Source organism: Serinus canaria, chromosome 2 (assembly GCF_022539315.1).
Source record: "Serinus canaria isolate serCan28SL12 chromosome 2, serCan2020, whole genome shotgun sequence".
NCBI classification, from domain to species: Eukaryota; Metazoa; Chordata; class Aves; order Passeriformes; family Fringillidae; genus Serinus; species Serinus canaria.
The window spans coordinates 42210873-42233536 of NC_066315.1; the positions used below are offsets into that span (position 1 = coordinate 42210873).

Genomic DNA, 22664 nt, shown 5'->3' on the forward strand with positions numbered 1-22664 from the left:
TATTTCTTTTTTTTTTTTAACTTAAGAGCTTGGCCACTTTGCTGATAACTTCCCAGATCCTCAACCAATTTGCAGAATCCTTGCTTCCTTACTGGCTCCAGAAGAGATACAACAGGAGGATGAAGAAACGCATGTGCTCCAAGAAAACCGATATGGACCTGTCATTAGCTGATCAGGTCAACATGGAGAAAGAAATGGGAACTTATTTGGTATGTTAAGAGTTTAAGAGTTAAAACTTTTCTGGGCTGTAGTTCACAGAGGCATCAGCCAAGGCAAACAAGAATATTTTTGGCTTTCTGGTGTGGCAGCTTATTTCCAGCTTCATCAGCTTTGCTGGTAGCTGTTTATGCAGCTGTGTGTTATCCTGGATTAGGAAGTGGATACAGTGCAGGATCCTAGTAACACCAGAATGAAGGGGGAGGAATGAACAGCTCTATCTGGAGCTACCTAACTCCGTATCACTGGAAAAAAGTATTTTTGTAACATGCCCTTAATCCCCAAGGGTAACCCAAAGACTACCAGGATGAGTAGGCTGGCACAGGGAAGAGGGAAATTATTTGTGTTTTGGTTTGATTTATAGTGGTACTAGTTTAAATGGTCAGTTAAACTAGAGCCTGAGAGAGAGACCTTACATCTGGATGGGGCCAGAAATGGAGGACAGAAGAAACCAGCTCATCAAAACAATATTCCTGCTGGATGCTCTTGCCTCTTGAAACCACAGCTTTGGTATTCCCTGTCTTCTTGGTTCTGTTCTTGACCACCTCCTGCCCAGTAAAATTTTTATTGTATTTAGCAAATTTCATGCAATTCATTATTTTAAATTCTTAAGGAATTTACACAGTTGATGTCAGTGTCTATGTTAAGGCCTCACAAACTGGCTGACAACTTGATCAGATGCTGCAAGCACAGTCACAAGTCTTAGTACTGTATGATTATTGCTTTTACAGAATAAGAAGTACATGTAGATAGTGTATGTTTCATGTAAAAGACAGACTTTAGCAGTTTGAAATTTGGTAGTAACACCGTATCCGATTCTTCCTGCATGAAGCGCCATGACATGGGAAAAGGAGAAAGAACAATCACCTTTACGATTTAGGAACACATTTGTACAGTTTTTATGTGAAGGTTGGAGGGAGTTAGCCTGTATTGCAGTGCAGGACACAGCAGAAGTCCCTGTGTTAGTGTCTGAGCTGGTAAATCAGCACAGTCCAGCATGCACCTGCATATTGGCCAGCATGGCTCCCAGAGTTATGTGTCAGCATCAAGCCTGACCAAATAAGCTCTGCTTCTTAGACTGGAGCTGACTCCTGATTTTCAGCTGTCACTGAGCCAGTGACAAAGCCAGTGTGGTGTCTGAGTCACGTTGCCCAGTGCTTCTTGTGCAGAGCTGGATCAAATGAATCTGCACCTGTTGTACTGTTGTACCCTGAATAGTTTTTCACGAGTACCCAAGAGGTCAATTGCAGAGAGTTAGGACTTTGCCTTGGATGTGTCCACTGCTAGCCTCAGTTCCAGTTCTAAATACTGTGTGCTCAAAGCCTTAATTTCATACTCAGTCTAAAGATTATTGTTTTGCTGTGCTTGTGAATAAACAATATTAGACCACTGATTTGTTTGCAAGCAGTGAGCTGTCAGCAGGCAAGAATATTTCTAAAATTAAAACTGTCACAAGGGGGAAGCATTCGACTGTTTAGTAACTGCGGAGTCTTGACAGAATTCTGTGTTTCAGGCTCTTTTGTTTTGATTCCTTCTTTGGCATTCTCTTCAGCATTTAATTCTCTGTTCTTTTTGTCCTCATTCTCGCTTGCTTTTCAATTATCCAGTCCTTAACCCTGTTTTAGATGTAAAAACATCCTACAATAATTTCTTAATTATTATTTTTCTAATTTCTGCTTCACTCCTCTAGTTAATTTTCTGCCTTCATTTATTCCTTGCTTGTGTTTCCTTGATGTCGTAGCTGATGTCACGGCTGCCGATGGCACAGTTACGAATTTCTTTAACATTGTCTCAGACTCCTGTTTTCCTACAGAGAGTTTCATAAATTGAGTAGGAGAAAAAGAAATGCTTATTTACTTCATGCTCTGCTGTTTTAAAAGCCAGTAGGTAATGGGCAAGGAAATGAGAAGCGTGAGGAAGCAGTGGGAATACTGTGCAGTTACCAGAAGGAGGAGCACATAGGAAAGCTCTCTCTCTGCCTGCAGTGCTTGTCTGAGAAAATGATAGCAGTAGCAGATGTGGGGCTGCCATTCCAGTGGACGTTCCTGCAATTGTCCCTAAAGAAGACCTTAGTAAAATTTACAGCTTGTACAAAATGTTTCTGAGGAAAAAGTCTTAATGTCTTTAAAAGTTAGGTAGCTGTTCATAGTCTGGCCTGCAAACTGGTTTGTGAGACTGAACTATACTGTGGAACTTCAAAACAAGCTCAAGTGAGAAATAAATTAATGACTACCCCATGTTGATTTGTGAGCTTGCAGACTTCTACTGTCTCTCTCTGTTTCCAAGGAGAAAAAAGCACTAGGTGCTGGAGAGGGCAATCAGTTTAACAGCTATGATCTACAAAACGAGTAGATAACCATGAGTCTGATGCATGGAGCCAAAACCAGTTTCGTGTGGTTCTTGCAATAATTTCAGTCACTGTCAAGTCTTCATAATTTCAGTTTTGAGAGAGAGGAAAATACAAGTATCTGTGTAAGTACAAGATACCTAGATCCTACTTTAACTTCTTAGTGGTATTTCATCATCCTTTGTTTATGAACACTTTTTCTTTAAAAGGGGTTGGTTTGGTTCTTTCGAAAAAAAATTGCTGCAATCATAGCAAACCGTTACTAATACTACAAAACTAATATGCAGATATATATATGGTCACCTACATGTGAGTACTTAATCAGCATTTAAGTACCCACATTCTTGGTTCAAAGATCAGGGGATAAACCTACTGGGATTTGTTCAGTAGAGTTTTTTGTTTGCACTAATTGCTCCTTTCAGATGTCAATGCTGCCTTGTGGATTTCAATCTTCAAGTGGTCCACTAACTCTGTCCTGCCCATTTTGAAATAAACAAGCAGAAATACCAGAAAAGATGTGCCTATCTACCAGCCTACCATTCTGGTTAGATCTTTCATGGACAGTCTGAAATGCTAGGACATTTATTGCCACAGTGCTCTCAGGAGGATGTTTTGCCAGTTTAAATGCATGGTGCTGTTTGTCTATTCCTCACTGTTCATTCTGTTACTGTTTAACTGAGTTGCTCAGAAACCTGCATAGGTTGAATGTGTTTATGTAGTTACTTCATGTAATAAGAATAGGAAGTGTGACTTGCATAAAATGCATTAGGCAGAAGGAAAAACCTGGGTCTCCCCTTATGAGAAGTCTTTAATGATTGAATAATTCCAAATAATTGGATTTTAAAAAATTTTTCTTGTCTGTTATCAGCAGTCATTTCCAAACAGCTGATTTGAGATGAGAAAACATGTTTACAACTGTAGTGCTATTTCTGTGTTTTGTCGTAGTTTTTTGTTGGTTAAAGTTGTTCTTATATTTCTTCTGTTTTTTAGGGTACTTTTGATGATTACCTGGAATTGTTCCTACAGTTTGGCTATGTGAGTCTTTTCTCATGTGTTTATCCACTGGCAGCTGTTTTTGCAGTGTTAAACAACATCACAGAGATATACTCTGATGCCTTAAAGATGTGCAGAGTTTACAAGCGTCCATTTGCAGAACCCACAGCGAATATTGGTGTTTGGCAGGTAATTTTTGTGTCTTTTTTTTTTTTTTTCCTAGTAATTTGTCTAAAAGAGGTTTCAGCACCAGTATGAAAGCTTTGTGTTTGTCCCATGAGCCACTTCAAAGTTCAGTAGGTACTTTGTTCTCTTCAATGCCGTGGAATATCATCTGTGCAACTGTATATCCCAGTGATATTTTTGGTGTGGTTTTTGACCACATGCCTTTTAGCTGCCTTGGAAAAAAAAGCAGATTTTTTCTTTAGTTCTTGTGTATGTATTGTACTTCTGTTGCAACTTCAACAAAGCAAAGCTTCCAGCTACTGCCCAGTATTCTTTATAGGCAGTGTATTTTAGAAATGGTAGCTTCTGATGCTATCTCAGAACTGGAGCGCAGCAGGGGTTTTCAAAAGAAATGGAAGAATAGCTAAGTAGTTGGATTCCTAAGCCAGGCTTGTGGCCTATGCACCCATGGTTACTGGTGCTCAAGCTGACTAATTTGAAAATAACCTGGATCTGTGAGCAGGAGCTGGAACTTTCTGCACAGCCTGAACACTGTAGTCTATCTAAACAATAGCATGGTAATAATACTGGGTTCAGCATTTCCTGTCCTCACTTGTTTGTCCATGCAGTCATGCTGGCACCAGCTGTTTTGGGGCCTACTGAGTGTGCTGCATCAGTGAACTGATCCTGACTGGAGTTTTCTGGAGTGACTAAATTGCACCCAGAAACTTTAGCATTCCATAATAGCAGTGCTTGATAAGGGAATGTGATGAGGTTGGGGGACCTTTCTAGGAGATGATTCATATTCTAGTTTTATTTAACAGGTTTTCTAATGTTATGTAATGGAGATAAAGGGCACAGTGAGCTAATGGATTATTCAGTTTGGAGGGGTTATAAATGTTATCAAATGAAGCAAGTGAGAGGTGAGAAATGAAATCCTGAAGCCTCCAGTAAAACATACAGTAAAAACATGCAAAGCAAGGATTCTGAGAAGTGTTCATTTTAAACACATACATAGATATTCATGAAGGGGATTTAGAGATGAAGTCTTTTAATAATATGCCATTAAAATGTGTGAATTATAATCTGATTGCATTTTAACATGAGATGTACTTTCTCAGTCCAGATCTATGCTGCTAACATCTTAACAGCATAGCTGCATTGACCAATTGTGTAACCACCATTGTGTAACCACCAGAATAATCAGGCTGTGGTCATAAGACACAAGTATCGCTGCAGATGTATTAATAGCATTTTTCCTTTTGCTAGGATAATTTGTTTCAATCAAGGAAGTAGGCTGAAAAATTATAACATTACTACAGTACTGTAATTTTGTTTTATGGTGTAATTTTTTCAACTAGTGGCAGAAATGAATGTGCTTTGTGAATTAAAAATAACAACTAACTTTTCAAGTCATTAATTTCATATGAGGAATAGGAGCATTTGCTGAAAGATTTCTGTTGAAGGAATACTAGAATTATTTTATCAGGTGAGCTGAGTCACTAGCTTCTTGTCAAGGAGAAAGTTATTTCTGCTAATTCATTTGTGACAGTCACTACAATTCTGTGCCAGTCTTTCTCATTGCAGACAGGACCTGGGAATAAGTAACCATTATATTGCAATGTAATTGTTAAACTGTATTATTATTTTCACACATTTTGTGGGAGCTCTGTAGGCAAGAGCTTCTTAGCTCTTGTGCTATTGCACGTGTTTAAATGTAAATCTGTCAACAAATCTCAAGTGGTTGTGATTTTAAAAAGGAATTCTGAACCTTTTCCTCTTAACATTCAGACAAAACCTCCAAAGCCAGTGTTAGGACTACCAGTTCCTCTTGGAATTTTGCTCTTTTTCCTTTATCCTGAAATAAGTTTGTTTGGGAGTACAGCTGTCAATGAGTGCTCTTTCATGTGTTCAGGTTACAACCTTGTGGTCTTGTCAAGCTGATGAGGTCTGGACTGCTTGCAAAACAAGTCCTGTGCCAGAGAATTCAGAAGATAACAGAAAATAAGTTAAACTAATAGGTCTTCTGAGGCTTTAATGAAGAGAGAGGTATCATGCAGGGCAGTTTGGGGACTAGTAAGCTAGAGGTAATGGTCATAACTGTAAATATATTTTTGTTTTATTTCAGTTGGCCTTTGAAACTATGAGTGTAATATCAGTTGTTACTAATTGTATACTGATTGGAATGTCTCCAGAAGTGGATGCCCTTTTCCCAGACTCAAAAATGGACCTTGTTCTGACTGTGGCACTGGTAGAGGTAAGTCTGCCTTCAAAAAATGCATGTTGTAGCAAATAACCAAACACCAGTGGAAATGATAGCAGGAATTAGACTTTACCTCACATCTTGTATTAGAAGGAAATTAAGATTTCCCTATCAAAGAGGTGTTTCAAATTCTTTCTTTTTGATTTCTTTCTCTTCTGTGTTTTCATGTACTATGAATGCTGTTGCCATACTTTCCCAAGCATTCCCAAGATACCGAGCATTTGTTGCTTCATGTACTTCAAGTTTTTAGTAGTGCTATTTCAAGAAGCAGAATAATCACGTTTTTGTGAACTGTTTATTTCTCTGCTTGGGTTGTGACCCCAGCATATCTTAAAAAGACTTCCTAGATAATCTTTATGGATGCATCCTGTAGGGCTTATCTGAAACAACTATGTGTCATGACTGTAAATATTTGTGATTGTAACAGCATTTGGGTTTAATCTTTTCCTAATTCCATGTAGTAAGCACATCAGTGTCATTCCTTTTCAGACATGGAGGGATGACTGTGGGTATTTTACAGAACTGATATTGCAGGACTTTGCCCTTATAAAACTTTCCTTCAGGGCTTTCTTGTATTGCATTACCTTGACTTTTCCCGTTATTCTATTTTAGCTTTTAGAAACTGCATTACTTTTCTCATGGCAAAAGGTCTGGATTTTCTATGTGTAGTTACTAAAGTGCATCACCTTACAGAAGTGCATCAGGAGCATATATTTCTTATTTGTTCATTTTACAGGTATTAAGTATAATGCAATGAATTATGAGCTTTCTTTGAGTTTTATTTTCCAAGCCTTAAGGTTTGCAGAGTTAGCTGTAAATATCAGCTGGTTTGCTGGAATTTGCATCTACAGGCAGCCTGATGCACTCTTCTATTTTGCACACATGGACATTTACATTAACCTCAGTGAGATGTAGTTTTAGTATAAAACTAATTTAGCATGTCAAATGTAATGATATAGCTCATTACTGGTCAACATATCTAGAGAGGTGATATATTGAAAACTGGATGAGTAAATGTAAGCAGTATGGATTTCTGACAGCTCAGAGATGGGGCTGTTTTTGCCTAAGCTTGCTGTGTGTTAGACTTTTATCCGTTTAAATGTGAAGCTGGCTATTTGATCTCTAGGCAGACCTCTGTTTCTTGGTAGACCAAAGGATAATACCAGCATTTTTGTCTAAATTTAAATTCTGTTTATGTGCAGTCCTTTAGGGAACATGAATTGCAGCACAATAATTAGGTAGCTCTTGGAACTCCTTAACATTGTATCTCAAATTATCTATAAAGACTGTGGAAAGGCAGATTCAGTAAACATAGGGAGAAAGTTTGGATGGAAAAAGTAAATTAGTACTGAGGGGAGGAGAGGGGAAAATGTTGTCTTATATAGAGAAGCAGCTTTAGTGAAGACCACCAATCTATAATTATCATTGTATGAAGGGACTGTTGGAGGCTAATGCTGGATGAGCCAGAGGAAATTAAATGTATTAATTTGGTTAAAGAAAAGTCAAGTTTTCTCTAATTACTCTGCTTAATTAAAAAAACCCAAAACAACCAAACAGCAAAACAACAAGCCATAATGCAGTGGTCAGAAAAGATCTATTAAAAAAGTTTTAATCAAAAGTATCCACTTGATGATTTTTTTTTCTGGATGGTTGTTTTTCTGTTACTACCAGCTATGTATGGTCTGAGAAAATAGAGATCCAAAACCCACATGTGAGTCTTACAATATGTTTCTGGAGCATAATGAGCTTTGTGATTTTTTTGGAATGTTGTTGGTTGGTTATAAATAGTTTCAAAACTACTCAATGTGAAATGTAAGACTTTTGCTGTCTCCCTAAGGACATTCTTTCTGTACATTTTATTTAACATCTTCACAGGTGTGGGATTTGGGGTTTTTTTTGTTGGTTTGTTTTAGTTTTTAAAAGAGATCTCTTTTTTTTAAAGAGAGCTCAAGTCATACATACTCAATGTGAAATGTAAGACTTTTGCTGTCTCCCTAAGGACATTCTTTCTGTACATTTTATTTAACATCTTCACAGGTGTGGGATTTGGGGTTTTTTTTGTTGGTTTGTTTTAGTTTTTAAAAGAGATCTCTTTTTTTTAAAGAGAGCTCAAGTCATACAATATTGCAAAAAGTTTCATAACACCAATTTTGAACTTTCTAGAGCCAAAAAAAGTTCTCCAAAGTGAAACACATTTTATACAGAAATTTAATTAAAAAAAACCTATATGAAAATGAGCACAGCAAACATGAGTTTTATTTATGTTGAAAATCGTTTCAATTGTGTTGACAGTTCAACATGTTCTTAGTTAGAGAATTATTTTTTTTATCAGAAGTTCTGTTGTACATATTTTAGGTTAAAACATTGCCTACAAAAGTTCAAAGAAAGGAGGATTTTTGGATGCTGTGGGGCTATGAATAGCAGCAGTATAGATTTATGCCATCATCAAGAGACGAGGATGTTTTTCCTTTTGCTTCCTGTGTATTTACACCCATCTTAACTGTTGCACTGAGACTTTCTTTGACCTGGTGCTGATGAAACAGATCAGGGAATTGGTGTGGGAGAAGCTGTCTGACCCCATTCGCTAGGGAGCAGGGCAGGAGCAGTGTGGGAGACACACAGCAGTGCTCTGGTAGGTTTGTGCTGGATTAAATTTGCAGGACTTCTGCACCACTGAGCCTTTCTACTTTAGGTATCACTTAATCTACAGAAAGATCTCTGAACTATGAAAGGAGCACAAATCTCATGTATTGGCAGTATTCCCATGCACCTTTACTCTATTTATGATTAAACTCTGCATTTCAGTTGTAAAGAAATATTCAGGAACAGAATATATTACATTAAACTTCCAGGACAAACCTGATGCATCTAAAATATGTCAATTTCAAGGTAAAAAACAATCAGATGTGTCATAGTGTTGATAGAAAAGTGTTTTAGATCACCTAGCAGAGATTCAGAAAAACATTATACAGGTGAGTTATTTTATTTTCTGATGTTTACTGCAGGTGAAGATGAACGTTTCACTGTATGTTTTCACTATTTTGACAGCATCTTGGCAGGCAGTTTGAAAATGTTAAGAGAGAAATTTCTTTGAGTTTGCTATGTGTATTTTCACATGTTCTATTGATGGGGTAACCTACTTAAATCTTAGCTGTCTTTAAGTATTTTAATAAGTCTATAGTAACTGAGACTCCAGTTGAGTATTTATATATATGTTTGATGCAAAACTAAACAGAAAAGCATTCTTGCTGTCAAAGCCATGCACAGGTATTAGTGATGTCCTGATTTTTTTTGTTCTTTCAAAAAAAAAAATGCTAGTGATTTTTAGTAGTACCAATATTCTTCAAATGGAAACAGCTTATATGGCAACATTTAACACCACACTACTGAAGTAACAAAGAATTGTATGTGTGATATTCTTGTAAGCATTCAGTACCCAGCCCCTCCTGATTTATGCAAAATATTTTTTCCCATTAACAACTCTTTACTCTGATGCTATTTACATTTTTTGTGGGAATATTGTATTGTGTGAGAAAAGTAAATGCTAATTAGAATACCACAAGATAAAATATTACCAATTTCAAAATAATGGCAAGCATTAAAATAATAAAATATAATAATAATTTTTAAAGTATTAAACCAGTCATTTTTTTGAACAGTTGACCTATTTTCATCAATTCAACATCTGCTTCCATGGCAACGTGATTTGAACCAGGAGCAGAGTGATGAACTCCCCTCTTTTTCTTAGGGATGGATGCTGAGTGCAGCCAGTGCAGTTTTCAAACAAAAAGAAGTAGCTGAATGCCCTTAAAGCAGAAAACAATAAATCCTTATTAACATAATTTTAAAACAGTTGTATCACATTGTGTGTTTAGTTTTTCAGACTTCATCATAGACACATAATTCTGGTGTGAATTCAGGTGCAAAGTAGGACATTCCAAGCACGTGTCTGTGCTGGTGTGAAACTGTTCCACATCACTTCTGACTGCCTACACTGATTTGAATCACAAAAAAAGGAAATAACTCTGAAGAAACTTGGTGCATAATTTGTTAGGGAAGTAGGTTAAAACAAGTGTAACTTTAATTCTGCAGTGTTTTTTAAATTTTTTCTTGTAAAAATTGTTGGCAAAGAGTTTTGTTCCTGATGACTGTTTCTTTTTAATGTTGACTCTGGTAAATTTAAGGAATGCGAATTAAATTCGTTTTGGGACTACTCTTAAGAGTTGAGTTCAAGAAATCAGTTCCACTCTTAAGTACAACTCCTAAGCAGTCATTGTTCCTTCTAACAGTACATCAGTAGTGGTGTTTTGAAGCAGTAGCTGTGAAGTACAACTCCTCATGAATGTGTCCTAGCCTTGAATAGCAACTTGTGTATCCAGCCTTGCAGTGTTGTAAATGAATGGAAAGCTTTTTTGCAGAAGTGCACTTAGCCTGTTCTATGTCACATGAGGGATTTGGCAATTAGCTTGGAAATACTAAGTAGTAATGAAGGTCCTTCTTGATAATGGTAATATAAAATCTGACATTACCATCTAGAAACGATTTTGATTGATTTTGAGAAGAATGTAATCAGCTGTGCTGTAGATGAAAATGATGACCTTTGCATAGGGACATGGGTGGTGTATTTGTAGTAAACATAGCTTAAGCAGTTGGTCTGTGTTGATTTAATTTCATGGTGTCCTCATAAGGACATAGATCTTTATCAGCATCATAGAAAAACCTGTATTGAAAAGTTGGTTTGGTAAGAAGTACGGAGTAGAATAAAGGAAGTAGTCCTTTCTTAAGCTTTGGTTTTTCTGAGGGAGAAGGATGCTGGAAAGGAGGAATCATAGTGTGTCAATAAAGCTAATCGAAAGTCAAAGTGATTGAGAGTTGCCTGGTATACAGCTTTTCTTTAGAATTCCATTTTATTAAGTGTATTTTTTCATCAAAGGCCTCTTCATATAGATTAGAAGCTTTTTGAGCTTCCGCTGAACAATCTTGATGTAGTAGTCTCAACACTCAGTCAGCTCAACAGTAAGCTTGACAGTTGTTTGTGAAATGGTGTGCCAGAGAAACTGGGAAAAACTACCAGAGTCAAACAGTTTGAATTCTAGTAGATGACAAGGTATATTTATCATCTAATTCTAGGCATAATTGTACTTTTCATTCTCCACAAACTTGAAAATCAGTAAACATTGCATCCTGAGTGCAGTTGAAGGTCTGTTGAATCCACTTTCTGAGCAAAAGCAAATTTAGGTGAATAGTGATGTCAAAAATAAAGTATTTCCGTTTTGTTTTTTTTTAACTTTAAAATTTCTTAAATGTTTTGCAACAAATTTCAGTGCAATCTGTTTTCTTCTGGTAAAGCTGGGTAATCCTGTTTTTTACCAATCAGTTCTGGTTGAATTATTTCCTGGCAGTAATGTACACAACTCCATTCTAGCCAGGTGGAAGTGAGGCATGGTCCTGCATGGTGTAGTGTGCTGCATGTGTGGAGCAAACAGCTTTACTCATGTAGAACTCATGATTTTGGGATTTAGAACATATGCTAAATACACATTTATGTAAGGGCAACTTTAGTAGAAAAGGGACTGGGAAAAAATGTAGAAAAACAGGCTGCATCAGCATACACACATGCATGAATCCTTTGATACTGGTGGAATTACAGAAGCTCAAAGGTTGAAGCATAACTGCTGTCTATAAAGTGGTGTTTTTGCTAAATTGTTACTGTATTATTGCCAGATACTAACATAGGATATAGAAGCTGCAGAGTTTCACATGGGGAATTAAAGACCAGTAAAGGTGGAAGGGACCCCTGGAGATTATTTGCCCAAACCTTCTGCAGAACCCTTGATTAAGTTCTCAGTGTCCTTATCAAGATAAGCTAAGACTTGAACACTGCCAGTGGGGGAAAGTCAATCACTTCTCTGGGCAGCCTGGTCCACTGTTTAATTGTTGTCGTGGCAAATAATACGGGTTTTTTTTTTTCTTATGGGAAGCAAAAAATTTCTCTGGTACAACTCGGTAGCTCATGACCTCTTGTTCTTCCACTGTGCAACTTTTGAAAACTACTTGTTAGGTAGTCTTTTTGAAAACTACCTGTTAGGCACTGGAAGAATGTGCTTAGATCTTACCCACCCACCCAAGCCTTCTTTTATCTAAATGTAACAAACTGAGTTAGTTTCTTCAACCTGTGCTTATATGTCAACCCTGTATATGGCTCTCCAACAGGCCCCCTCCAAATTATCAGTCTTTGCTTTCCAAGTTGTCAGTGTCACTTAAAAAAAAAAAAAATACATTTTAATTCATGCTTATCCCCTTATGTCTTTCTGCTAATTGCAGTTAGTATTCTTTCTTTGTCTTCAACGTTTTTGCTCTTTAATCAGAGAAAATTTCTGGGAGCATTAGGCAACTCTTTTAACTTTCTTACTGCTGAATGGCAACGGTCTTGAGGTATCTCTCTTTCCATGTGTTAATTATTTTTTGTGGTAATGTGTTTTTTCCATACTGGCTTGTATGCATATATAGTACATTTATAACCTAAGTAGTTTGTCAGTTTTCAGATATAACTGTTAGGTAGAGTACGTAGTGGTAAATATTTGATGTGTGGTTTCATTTTCTTCCTAATAGTGAAGTGTATTTGGAAAAATACTTGATTATTTACTTATAATGAGAAAATATTAATTAGGGAGTTAAATATAAATCTATTTTTCAAAAATGTTTCATGGTAAGGTGAAAACCTTACTGACAGCTTTATGGTTCGTTTTTTGGAAAATACTTGGCAATTTAATTCCTCAAGTATTTTATTTCAGTGAAACAGACTTCCTAGCCAAGACTTATCTATGCTTGGACATGGTGAAAATGGGAAAACATAGGAAAATGGAACAATGCAGCATTACTGATGCTGAATATTGAAAAAGGTTAATATAAAGCACTCGTGATTTCAATTAACATATTGTTCTGTTCTAGAATACCCCTACCTCAGCTGCAAACATTTACTTTTTATATATATAATAAATCATATCTGAAAGCCCTCCTTTCAAAATTGAATATGTATGATTTTATTTTTAATACAATGCAAAATAGTGATTTGATTTTTTTGTTCTCTGCTAGACAGGTAAACCACTGCAGTTTATACCTAGAATTGAAATTGTGAGACTTAAAAATAGTTGGATATTTTAGCCTCAAGCTGAAACCCTGGCAAAGATTTCCGGTAGTTGCTGAATAGCCTCAGTGTGAGACTTAATGAAAGCTTCTAAAGCTGTAAAGACTTATATAAAGACTATGTCTAAAGACTCAACAAATTCTGCTGGTTGTTTTTTTTACTGTTTGGCAATATTTTAAGAGTAAAAATGAAGCCAGATGCCAAAGCATTTGATATTAATATTAGTTTGCAAAAGATTCTTGAAATCATAGGTTTAGTTTTAATATAAAGTGAAGAAATACTTTAGATAAGTTATTCTTCTGTGTTACAGGAACAGATTGTTCTCAGGGGTTTTTTTTCTCACCTTCAGATGTGGGGAAAGATTAATGGATTTGTCTGTATAAAATTTTATAAATGTTAGCTGCTTCAAGAAGCCTCCTGGAACCGTATCAATGAAGCTAAAAAAATTTCAGTTTTTCTCTTTGTACTACAGATTATATTTATTTGCAGAATCAGAGTTTATCACAGATCTTTTTATTGCCATCTACTGGTTCTTTTGAGATATTCATTCTGATTTAGTGTTGATTTTTTGGTCATTCTGAATAATAAAGCTTAATGCCAGAAGTGTGTCAGAATGAAAACAAGCACTAAAAAATTTGAAGATCTGAATAAGTTCTGTTCCATAGCTTTCTGCAAGTATAGAAATGAAAGTGCATGTCAGCATCTATGCTTAAATAGTCCAACAGATTTTTGAAAGTCTCAGAGCTTAAAACATTATTTTCCTATTTGTGACTAATTTTCTTTTGTTTGTCCTTATTTTCTGTTCTTCACTCAAACCCTTCCATTTTCAGGTTCTCAATTTGCTATGTTTGAAATTGAAAAAAATAATCACAATGAACTGTGCTATTCAAACTGTATACAAGCACTGAAATGTGTTGAATAAATGGACACATAAAGTAATGTATAGGACAGCAAGAAATCAAGATAGTGCATCAGGTTTTTCAACCCTGATAGCTGGAATGTGTTAATGTATTTTACTACTGTGCCTGCCCCAACTGGAGAATTTTGACAGTAATGTTCATTCTTTGCTGACACAATTCAGAATGTGATTTTTATCTTTAAAGAAGACAGTGTACAAAGGATGGCTAAGCTAGAACAGGTCAGGGGTCTTTATAGGCCAGGATCCTTTCTGCAGCAGAGGCCAAGGGAAGAGTAAATTAGTACAGCCTACTATGTAGTCATGCTCTTTCAAAATTAATTTCCAGAATCTGGTGATTTCCAGTGTAACCTGTCTAATAACTGAAAATAATCTGGCCAGAGCTGCCTAGGAAAGTGTGCAATGCTTTTATACAATGGTGTACCTACTTTTTCAAAATAATTGGAATTATACTCTAGTAAAATGCTGCTTAAGCAGCTAATGTTGATGTACTTTTGACATCTTAAGTAATTACCCTATGTATTGGTTCTGCCCTGGATTTTCATAGGTTTTCTCTGTGCTTTTTTTTCAATCGTCTTTTCTGTCTGAGAAGCATTTTTAATTCTTAAGTTGGATTCTGTGGGTGTGGTTGTGAAGGTTATAGTGAAGATTAAGAGCGCAGGAAGCCTTCTCACTGTGAGAAGACCTTGTAGATGTCTTAGTAGAAACAATGATAGCAAAATGGTAATACTCTCTTCTTGCTGTCATCTGGGAGATGGTAGAAACAGGGAGCCACAAAGGTGTCAGGTGCTAGTTAGCTAAAAGATCTGAACTTTCCAGAAGGATACTTCAGTGTTCCTTCAGTAGGAATCAGAAATGGATGTGTCTGAGATGGTGCTATTCCTCATGAATTACCATTATCTGGTACATACTGCTGTATTCCTATTAGGAAGGTTGGATGGGGGAGATACTGTAGGAAGAGAGCACATTTCTTCACTGTGTTAATAAGGGGCTCAGAAGTGTCAGCCTGGAAGAACAGCAGGAGAAGACAGAATAGGGATATTTTTTCCTGTTTCTTCTGGGATTGTGCAAGGATGCCAGAATGACAAAACTTCAAAAGGGAGGATGAATAGAGAACAGATCTTTGCAGACAATTACAAGACATTTTAGAGAACTCTCTAAGAATCAGGCATTCAGATCTCTTTAAAACCCACTTAGTTTAATATTTCCCACAAAGAAGTTTCCTTTAATGTGTAAATATTTCCAGCTCAAGCCTGAATATGCTGAGTACACTTTCTTGCTGGCACTGGAACTTGAACGTCCAGACAAAAGCCAAGTTAATACCTATTAATATTAATTGTTTACTTTCCCCTTGATTAGGGTTAGTAATTGTTTAATGACAAGACAGAGTATGAACATTCAAAGCCTTCTTGCTTAGCCACCATTTCAAGACTAGCTTAGCATTTCGTGAAGCTGAATTATTTTGTTTTGTAAATAATGTATTAGTTTATTCTCTTCAATTATTTAAATAATTCTCAGCAAATGTGCTACCCATAGCTGCCAGCACAAGTCTGAATAATGGCTTTTCCTAGGAATCTGTGAACAGGTTAGATCTATAGGGCTCCACTGTATATCCATTTATCTCTGATGCAGTTTGCAGCAATATTACTTTGTATTGTTCTTACTAGGAGCGTTCCTTTTTAGGGACTGCAATGTTTTCCTGTGTCCAGGAAAAGATTTTTTTATAATTTCTTTGTTTAACATGCTATGTTTTGTCTGGTTTGTTTTTATTTTAACTGTGTGCAGTGTTAGACAATAAATGCACTTTGTCATTTGTGTCCTCTGGTGATTAGGAGTGAAAATTAGTGGCTCTGAGGAGGTAGGGTAGAAAATGTGGGGTTTGCAGCTGCAGCTGGAAAAGACATGGAGAATAGGAAATCAGTAAAACTGACTAAATAGCAGGAGAAAGCCAGTCAAACCTATTGGAGCCTCTGAATTGTTGATTAGATATAAATGCCTCTTTACAGAAAGAGTCTTAATAATGTAGTATTGTTGCTCACATGTTTCCTAGTTAGAGAATTGCATAAAAATTTACCTTTCTTGTAAAAAAATTCTAAAATTCTTGTACTAAAATTCTTTGCAATAACTTCTGACATTCTTATTTGGAGTGTTAAACCTTCTGGATCAACTTTGGTACTCATGTTGTTGACTTTTTTACATACCCTCTCAGTGTTGTAAACATAATTAATAGTCAATTATTGGAAGCTTGCAGCATGATTTCTATAGTGTTTTATTTTAAAATGAGTGAAATTTGTTGCTATAGTTTTTACCCTCCCAACCCTTTTAAAAAAAAGAGCTCGGAAGCATCATGTGCTGGATTCATGAAAAAAAAAAATTCCACTTGCTTTGTTTTGTTTTTTAAATGCTACCCAGCACACTTAGATGAAAACTGATTTTGGAGCTCAAATTGTGCGAGAAAATGAAGCACTGGATTGAAAGGCTATAGCAGAGAGTTTGTTGGGGGTTTTTAATTGTCTTTCTGAAAACGTTTTATTAAATGCAAGCTGAAGATGGTCATGAGTCATGCTAGAAAGTAAATGGCAAAAGAACTGGGCCTTAATTACTTTATTTGTCCACTGAATTTTTGTCTTACAGTGGAAGAAAGTGTCAATTCAGATTTTCACTCTTCTGATCAGAAGGAATTAGTGGAATGATTTGATAATTTTCAAAAGGATTTTTCATGTGTTTTGGCAATGTATAAGCTATGAGGTGTGTCCTCCTTTTTTCATGCCTCAAGCAGTCCTTTTGAAATCAAGGGAGATTCCTCATGCTTGCCTATAATCGACTAAATCTCTACAATGAATTACACAAAGGAGATACAGATAGATGCTGCTGAGAATTCATAAACCATAATATGTTTGATCAAGGTTAGTTTTAGTCAGAGGATTTGTTGCATGATGAAAAGTGTGTGTGTATGTGCCTGGTATATGGATTATGGATAAACCAATGTCAAATATTAGGGTATCTTTTATTAAACTTGGAATATCGTTTGTGATACTGAAGTAAATCTGCATCTCTGCATATTTTGTATTTTTCAGAAGTTCATAACTACTGAAAAATCTGAGACAAACTTGTTTTAGAATCTAGTGAAATGAGAAGAAACAGTTTCTTATAGGAAATTTTTAGATTTTTACTCTTATAGCTTAGCAAATTGCTATTGAATGAAAATATATTTTTTTATTCTTCTAGCTTCTAACAGTCTTTGCTTAAGAAAAATTATATACCAAGAATGGTTTGTAACAAAAAAATTATTACTACATCTTGAATTATAGTATGTTGAAAACACATGGAAGTATCAGTCCACACTAACATTGGTTCCATTTGGCAGTCCTGCTTCACTTTCTGTGTAATTTTAGTAATTTCAGGATGAAGTAGGAGAAATGGGATGGGTATTAGTGTGACATCTTTCCAGAAGTCTTGATACCAGTTTAACAAACTAATTCTGTAGATTTTTTTTTTTTTTTAACATAAAATGCATATGTAAGCATGATTAGAGGGTGAACTCTTCCTCCTTACATGTGGACAAAGGAGTCCACAAAACAGAATATAGAGTCTTCCTGTCAGTCCTCCTGTTTCTGTTTCACTGCCTGTAATTAGAATAGACTGTAATGACTTCTAAATTCTGTCTGCCGCCTGTCCTTTAAGAGTCAAGAGCACAGCTGGAAGTGAGAATGGGATGTAGCCATATTCCTCCCCAAGGAGACAGCAGGTGGAAAAGGGATACTGGTACTATTATGCTAATGGCTTCATGAACTGGTCTGCCATAAAATTGAAAGGTCCTGTCACAGCCAAATAAAACTGACTCTGGATATGTCAGTAGGAATGAGTGGATCTGCCTCTTTTGGATTTGTAGTTATTTTGGTGCTTTTCTTGGCAGTTACATGTAGCACAAAACATACTGGTAATTTCCTGGGTAGTAGTGAGACTGCAGTTCTTTGCCAACTGGATGATATTGTAATGGTGTGGCTGGAATTGAAGGTTCTGAATTTGCTGAGTATGGGTAGAGCCTTGTATCATTTTGTTGTTCTGTTTTTATGAGTTTTGCAAATTGATTAGGCTTTCTAAGCAACCTCAGGTGTTGTGATGGTTACACCAAGACCTCAGCTTGCCAGAGAAGTTAATAGTAATGCTGAAGAAGAAATATTAGGAGTACACCTCCTCATAGGGATGCTCTGTTACAGTATTTTAATAATTTTATTCTGGTTTAAATCTTTAAAATAAGAAGTTTCAAATGCACTGAGTTTTAATCCTGTTTTTCATGTCCCCTCTCCTCTCTTCCTAACTGTTCCTGAAGGTAGGGTGCTAGCAGTGCTGGCATATTGCTCTTCCTTTCTATCCTCCATGTAGATTAAACTCCGAGATTGATAGTATCTACAGTCACGCAATTTAAGTACAAAAGAATTTCTGCAGCAAGGGACCAAAAGCTGTGTGTTGTAAAATGTATTCTGAAGCTGAAGTGTAGAAGTATATGCAGCTCCAGAATATATATACAGCTGTATGATATATTTTATTTTACACTCAAATTTTAACTAGGGAGGCTAAATGTAAGACTTGCCTTTCTACATGAAACTGAACAAAAAGGAGAAGGGAATCAAGTTTCCTTTGCAATGTCACATTGCATTAACAATGGCACCTGCATCTTGATTTGCTCAGCTTCCCTTTGAAGACATCTGAACTGCAGAGATCTAGTGAATGATGGGATATCTTCTTGGAAGCCATAGAAAGGGACAGATGCTTCTTTTTATCCCACAGAGTAATTGTAGCTAATATGTTAAAAAAAAAAAAGTTGTATTATGGATTTTTTTAAGAGTTTGGGGGAAGACTTAAAACTTTGTTGACTCTGTTTCAAACAAAAGATGCCTTCTCTCTTGTAGTTTTCTCTTAGTGCATTGCCTCAAGGCACTGCCCTCTTACAATTATACTGATGGATTCTGCTGGTTCAAAAGTGTCCTTATGCATGTGTATGCATTGTATAACACAATGGTAGCTTCAATATTTTGGTAAAAAAGTCAAGACTTAGAGATACATTTGTGATAAATGTTTAGATTCCTTAGGCCTACAGCCATCTGTAGCTATAAACTGCACCTTTACCATGGGTACCTTTCTGATGTTCTTTATATTACAGGATTTAGCTACATTTGGAAAACCCGTGTCAAAATCATTCAGGGCCCGAGAGGGCTACCTAGTGTTTCGGTGTGTGACTCAGAAAGTTTCACTTTGGCAGGACAGGGCTCAGGTGTGCATCATTCTCCCTCTGCTTCTTTTTACCCCTTTTTTCATCAGGAGAAATTGAGGGTGGCTGTTTGAAGATGGAGGAGCTGCATTACCATGTAACAGCTTTACCAGTCTGGCTGATTGGGGAATGAAGGTTCAAATAGTTTGGTAGACCCTGCCTTAAGTTCAGTGTATCTAACTTTTCTTCGGTTGCTCTGAACCCAGATCATGCAATCTTGACCAGACCTGCAATGTGTGAGGTTGCTGACATAAGGGCTTTGAGCCTTGCAAAGTAAGCTATTTATGAGCTTTCTCTTCTTGTGATTCACAAATTTTTAACACAAATCTCCCAAGTACAAGTTAAGCTGGTTAATACTTTTAGCATAGGAAAGTTTTTAGTCACTGCTCCTTTCATGATTGCTTTCCAGCTGCTGTTTTCTGAATCACATGAACTTATGTCTTTAAGCTTCTCCTCACAGATCAATTATTTCGAAGTACTTGATTTTGTTCTCACCAGGGTTGTCTCTGCTTTTAAAATGATGATACCTGAAATAAGCTACAAGTGCACATATTTCTGAATATAAAAAAGGTTCAGGTACTGTGTTGTATGTGATGCTCTTTTTAGCATGTCAAAAGGTTTTTTATGTTCTCTGCAGCTACCTTGTACTGAATATTTCTTTTTTTCCTGAATTAGTGCTGCGCATCTTCTAATGTCTAGCTACGTTGTCTTGTTCCTTGGGACTGTTTCCTCCATTTTTCTCTTTAGTAGGACTGTCTTTTCAGTTTTTTCAGGATTGCTGAATTCTAATCATGCTAATCAGAGCACTTGGATTTCTCCTTGCTTGGTATCATATATGCAGTTCTCAAGTGAATTTTCCTGTTTAGTCACTAAAATTTTCAGTGAAACTGTTGAACTGGAATCCAATCCATTGCAGATCTTTGTAGGCCCCCACAGAATAGACATTACAGCCTAAAAGTTGCCAACGGTTACTAGTGGAGGGCTTTTCCTTCCAGTCATCTGTGTGTTTTCCTATTCAGTTATTTGGAGTATTTTGAAAGTGATACAACTACTGTAAATCTTCTCAGAGTAGTTACATTTACTTTTATTGTTGCTTCTGAACCTACTTTTCAAGTTTATGTATTTTTGCACTCTAGCTTTATTTGTGAATGGTTTTGCAAGGAATTTTCCGAGAAAATATATATTAATACTGAGTTTCTAGCTGTCAAGTTGCAGCAGAACACATGGTTCATCCTCTGCCACTGTTCTCTGAATTATAGCCATTTACTGTTACATCAGGGCATGTGCATGATAGGAATAAATGACACAAGAAATGTTTAAATGAGGCCAAAATATTAATTTGTTGTTGTGTTGATAGAGTTTTGTTGGCACTTGCACTTCCAAAGAAGTTTTCCATTTGAATTCTACCTGGTAGGCTTTAGGCTTGTCAAGTTAGAAATGATAGGGGTCAGTTCTGTGAACTGATGGTGCACCATGATTCCCTAAGCTCAGAACAGAAAGGAGGTCTGAGGTGTTCTTAAGCAGGCAGTGTTTTGAAGGTGATTAGTGACCTCTCCCAGCAGAGTCTCCTTCATTATCCCTGCAGTTGCAAACACACCATGGTACTGTCACTGAGCTCTTGAGTCATTAAAAACATAGTGCAAGCTCTGATCTGGCCAGACAGATAATTCTGTTTCATTAGTACTGCTGAATATGTGGAAATATGTGCCAGTACAGAATCACTGTTCCTTTAGCCTCCTTTTCGTGTAATAACAATTTGTTGCATTGCTGTGGTAAAGTAAGAGAAGTATGTGGAGGAGAGATTTTTGCCCATGCTTGCTAATATAAAATATAACTGTTTTATTTTAAAACTAGATAGCATGTTAGTCTTCTGTTATGAAATGTTAGCATAATATTTAGGAATTTTTGACAGTGTTAGGTCTGGCAGTGTGTGAAGCTGAGTTGCTTCAGATAAAGTATCTGATGCATTGGCAATGTTTGGCCAGTTATAATGCAAATCACTACCACAAACATAGGTCAGCATATGTGTTATCAGGTCACTGACTAGTATTTAGGACTAGAGAATAATTATTCCTAGGGAAGGGAAAGGAAATGCTGTAGCTTAGAATGAAAATAAAACAAGCATTCACTCATGATTTTGGTAATCAAAGGGCTTAGTTAAGTGCTAGTGTGTAGTGGAGTTCGTTATCTCTGTATTGGCATACTTCTTAATCATAAAATCTGGGGAGTTCTGTGACATTATGCTAAATTTGTTCTGTACCTTTGACAGTCTATTCTTTGTTGATAATGTTTTTTTTTATCTCTGGATTCAGTAACAAAGCCACCACTCACGCCCAAGATAAAGTTTGTCATCTTCAGTGAATAGCTTTCAAAAGAGGTTATAGATAGACTATTAGTGGCTCACCTTTAGTTAGGAGGTATCATGAGAGTAAGATTTTTATCCTGGAGAGGGGGTGCACAGAAACTCTGAATATGGTGGGTGTCACAGTGGTTTTACCACTAGAGGGCTTATTTGTATAACAGTGAAGATTGTTCTGGAGAAGGAAGGGTGCCTTGAGACAGCTTTCTGATGCTTCATATGGTCCAAGAAAAACAGATGGAAGTGTGACATTCAGGGGCTGGATATCAGACTACAAAGTCAAGAATATAATGAACTAGCTAGTTCTAAACTCAGAAAATGAAATAAGAGATAGTATTTCAATCTGCAACTAAACACAGAGGCTGATTAGAATCAAGAATCGATTGGAGAAAATAAATTCAAATATCCTGTCAAATTGTGTGTTTTAAGAGCTTTGCTCTTCATTTGACTTCTGCTTAAAGCACCTCAAGAGAACTATGCATTTTCTGGACATAAGTTGCATTGTCTTTTTTTCTACTTTTCTTTTGATTTTCATCACAGCTGAACATTTCTTGATTTTTGCAGTCCGTGCTAGCATGTGTGTTTCCTTGGGAATCTGCTTAGTACGGAATGTGCCTGATTCACAGTGCCAATGAGAATCCCAGTACAAGTGTCCTCTCTTTCCTTTTCATAGAGCGTGAGTTGTAATGGCAGAATATAACATCTCTTTTGGCACTTTCCAAGAGTCTCTCTTTTGTTTTGAAACATTGCTTGGCAGTCGCTTGGCTTGTCAGTACAGAATCTGTGGAGACAGCTTTCCCAAAAACTGCCACTAGCTTTGGATTTTTGCCTGCATATGCACTTAAATTAATTTTTGCAAAACTAGAGTTCTTGGTCTGAGTCTCTCCTTTTGTTTAGATACTGCAAATTCTATTTAATGATTCTTGAAATGTGCACTTGTCATTCCAAGTTTTATGTCTGTCATTAGATAGTATGGAATCGCTAAT

At 36.5% G+C, this 22664-nt stretch overlaps 1 protein-coding gene across 1 annotated transcript in view; it reads left to right on the forward strand.

Moving 5' to 3' along the window:
- Positions 1-22664, forward strand: part of ANO10 (anoctamin 10) — a 121730-nt gene that overhangs the window by 15040 nt on the left and 84026 nt on the right. Inside the window, exons 9-11 of the mRNA XM_050971646.1 lie at positions 27-209; positions 3554-3745; positions 5850-5978. Coding sequence (XP_050827603.1) covers positions 27-209; positions 3554-3745; positions 5850-5978 — 504 coding nt within the window. The remainder of the gene's footprint in view (positions 1-26; positions 210-3553; positions 3746-5849; positions 5979-22664) is intronic.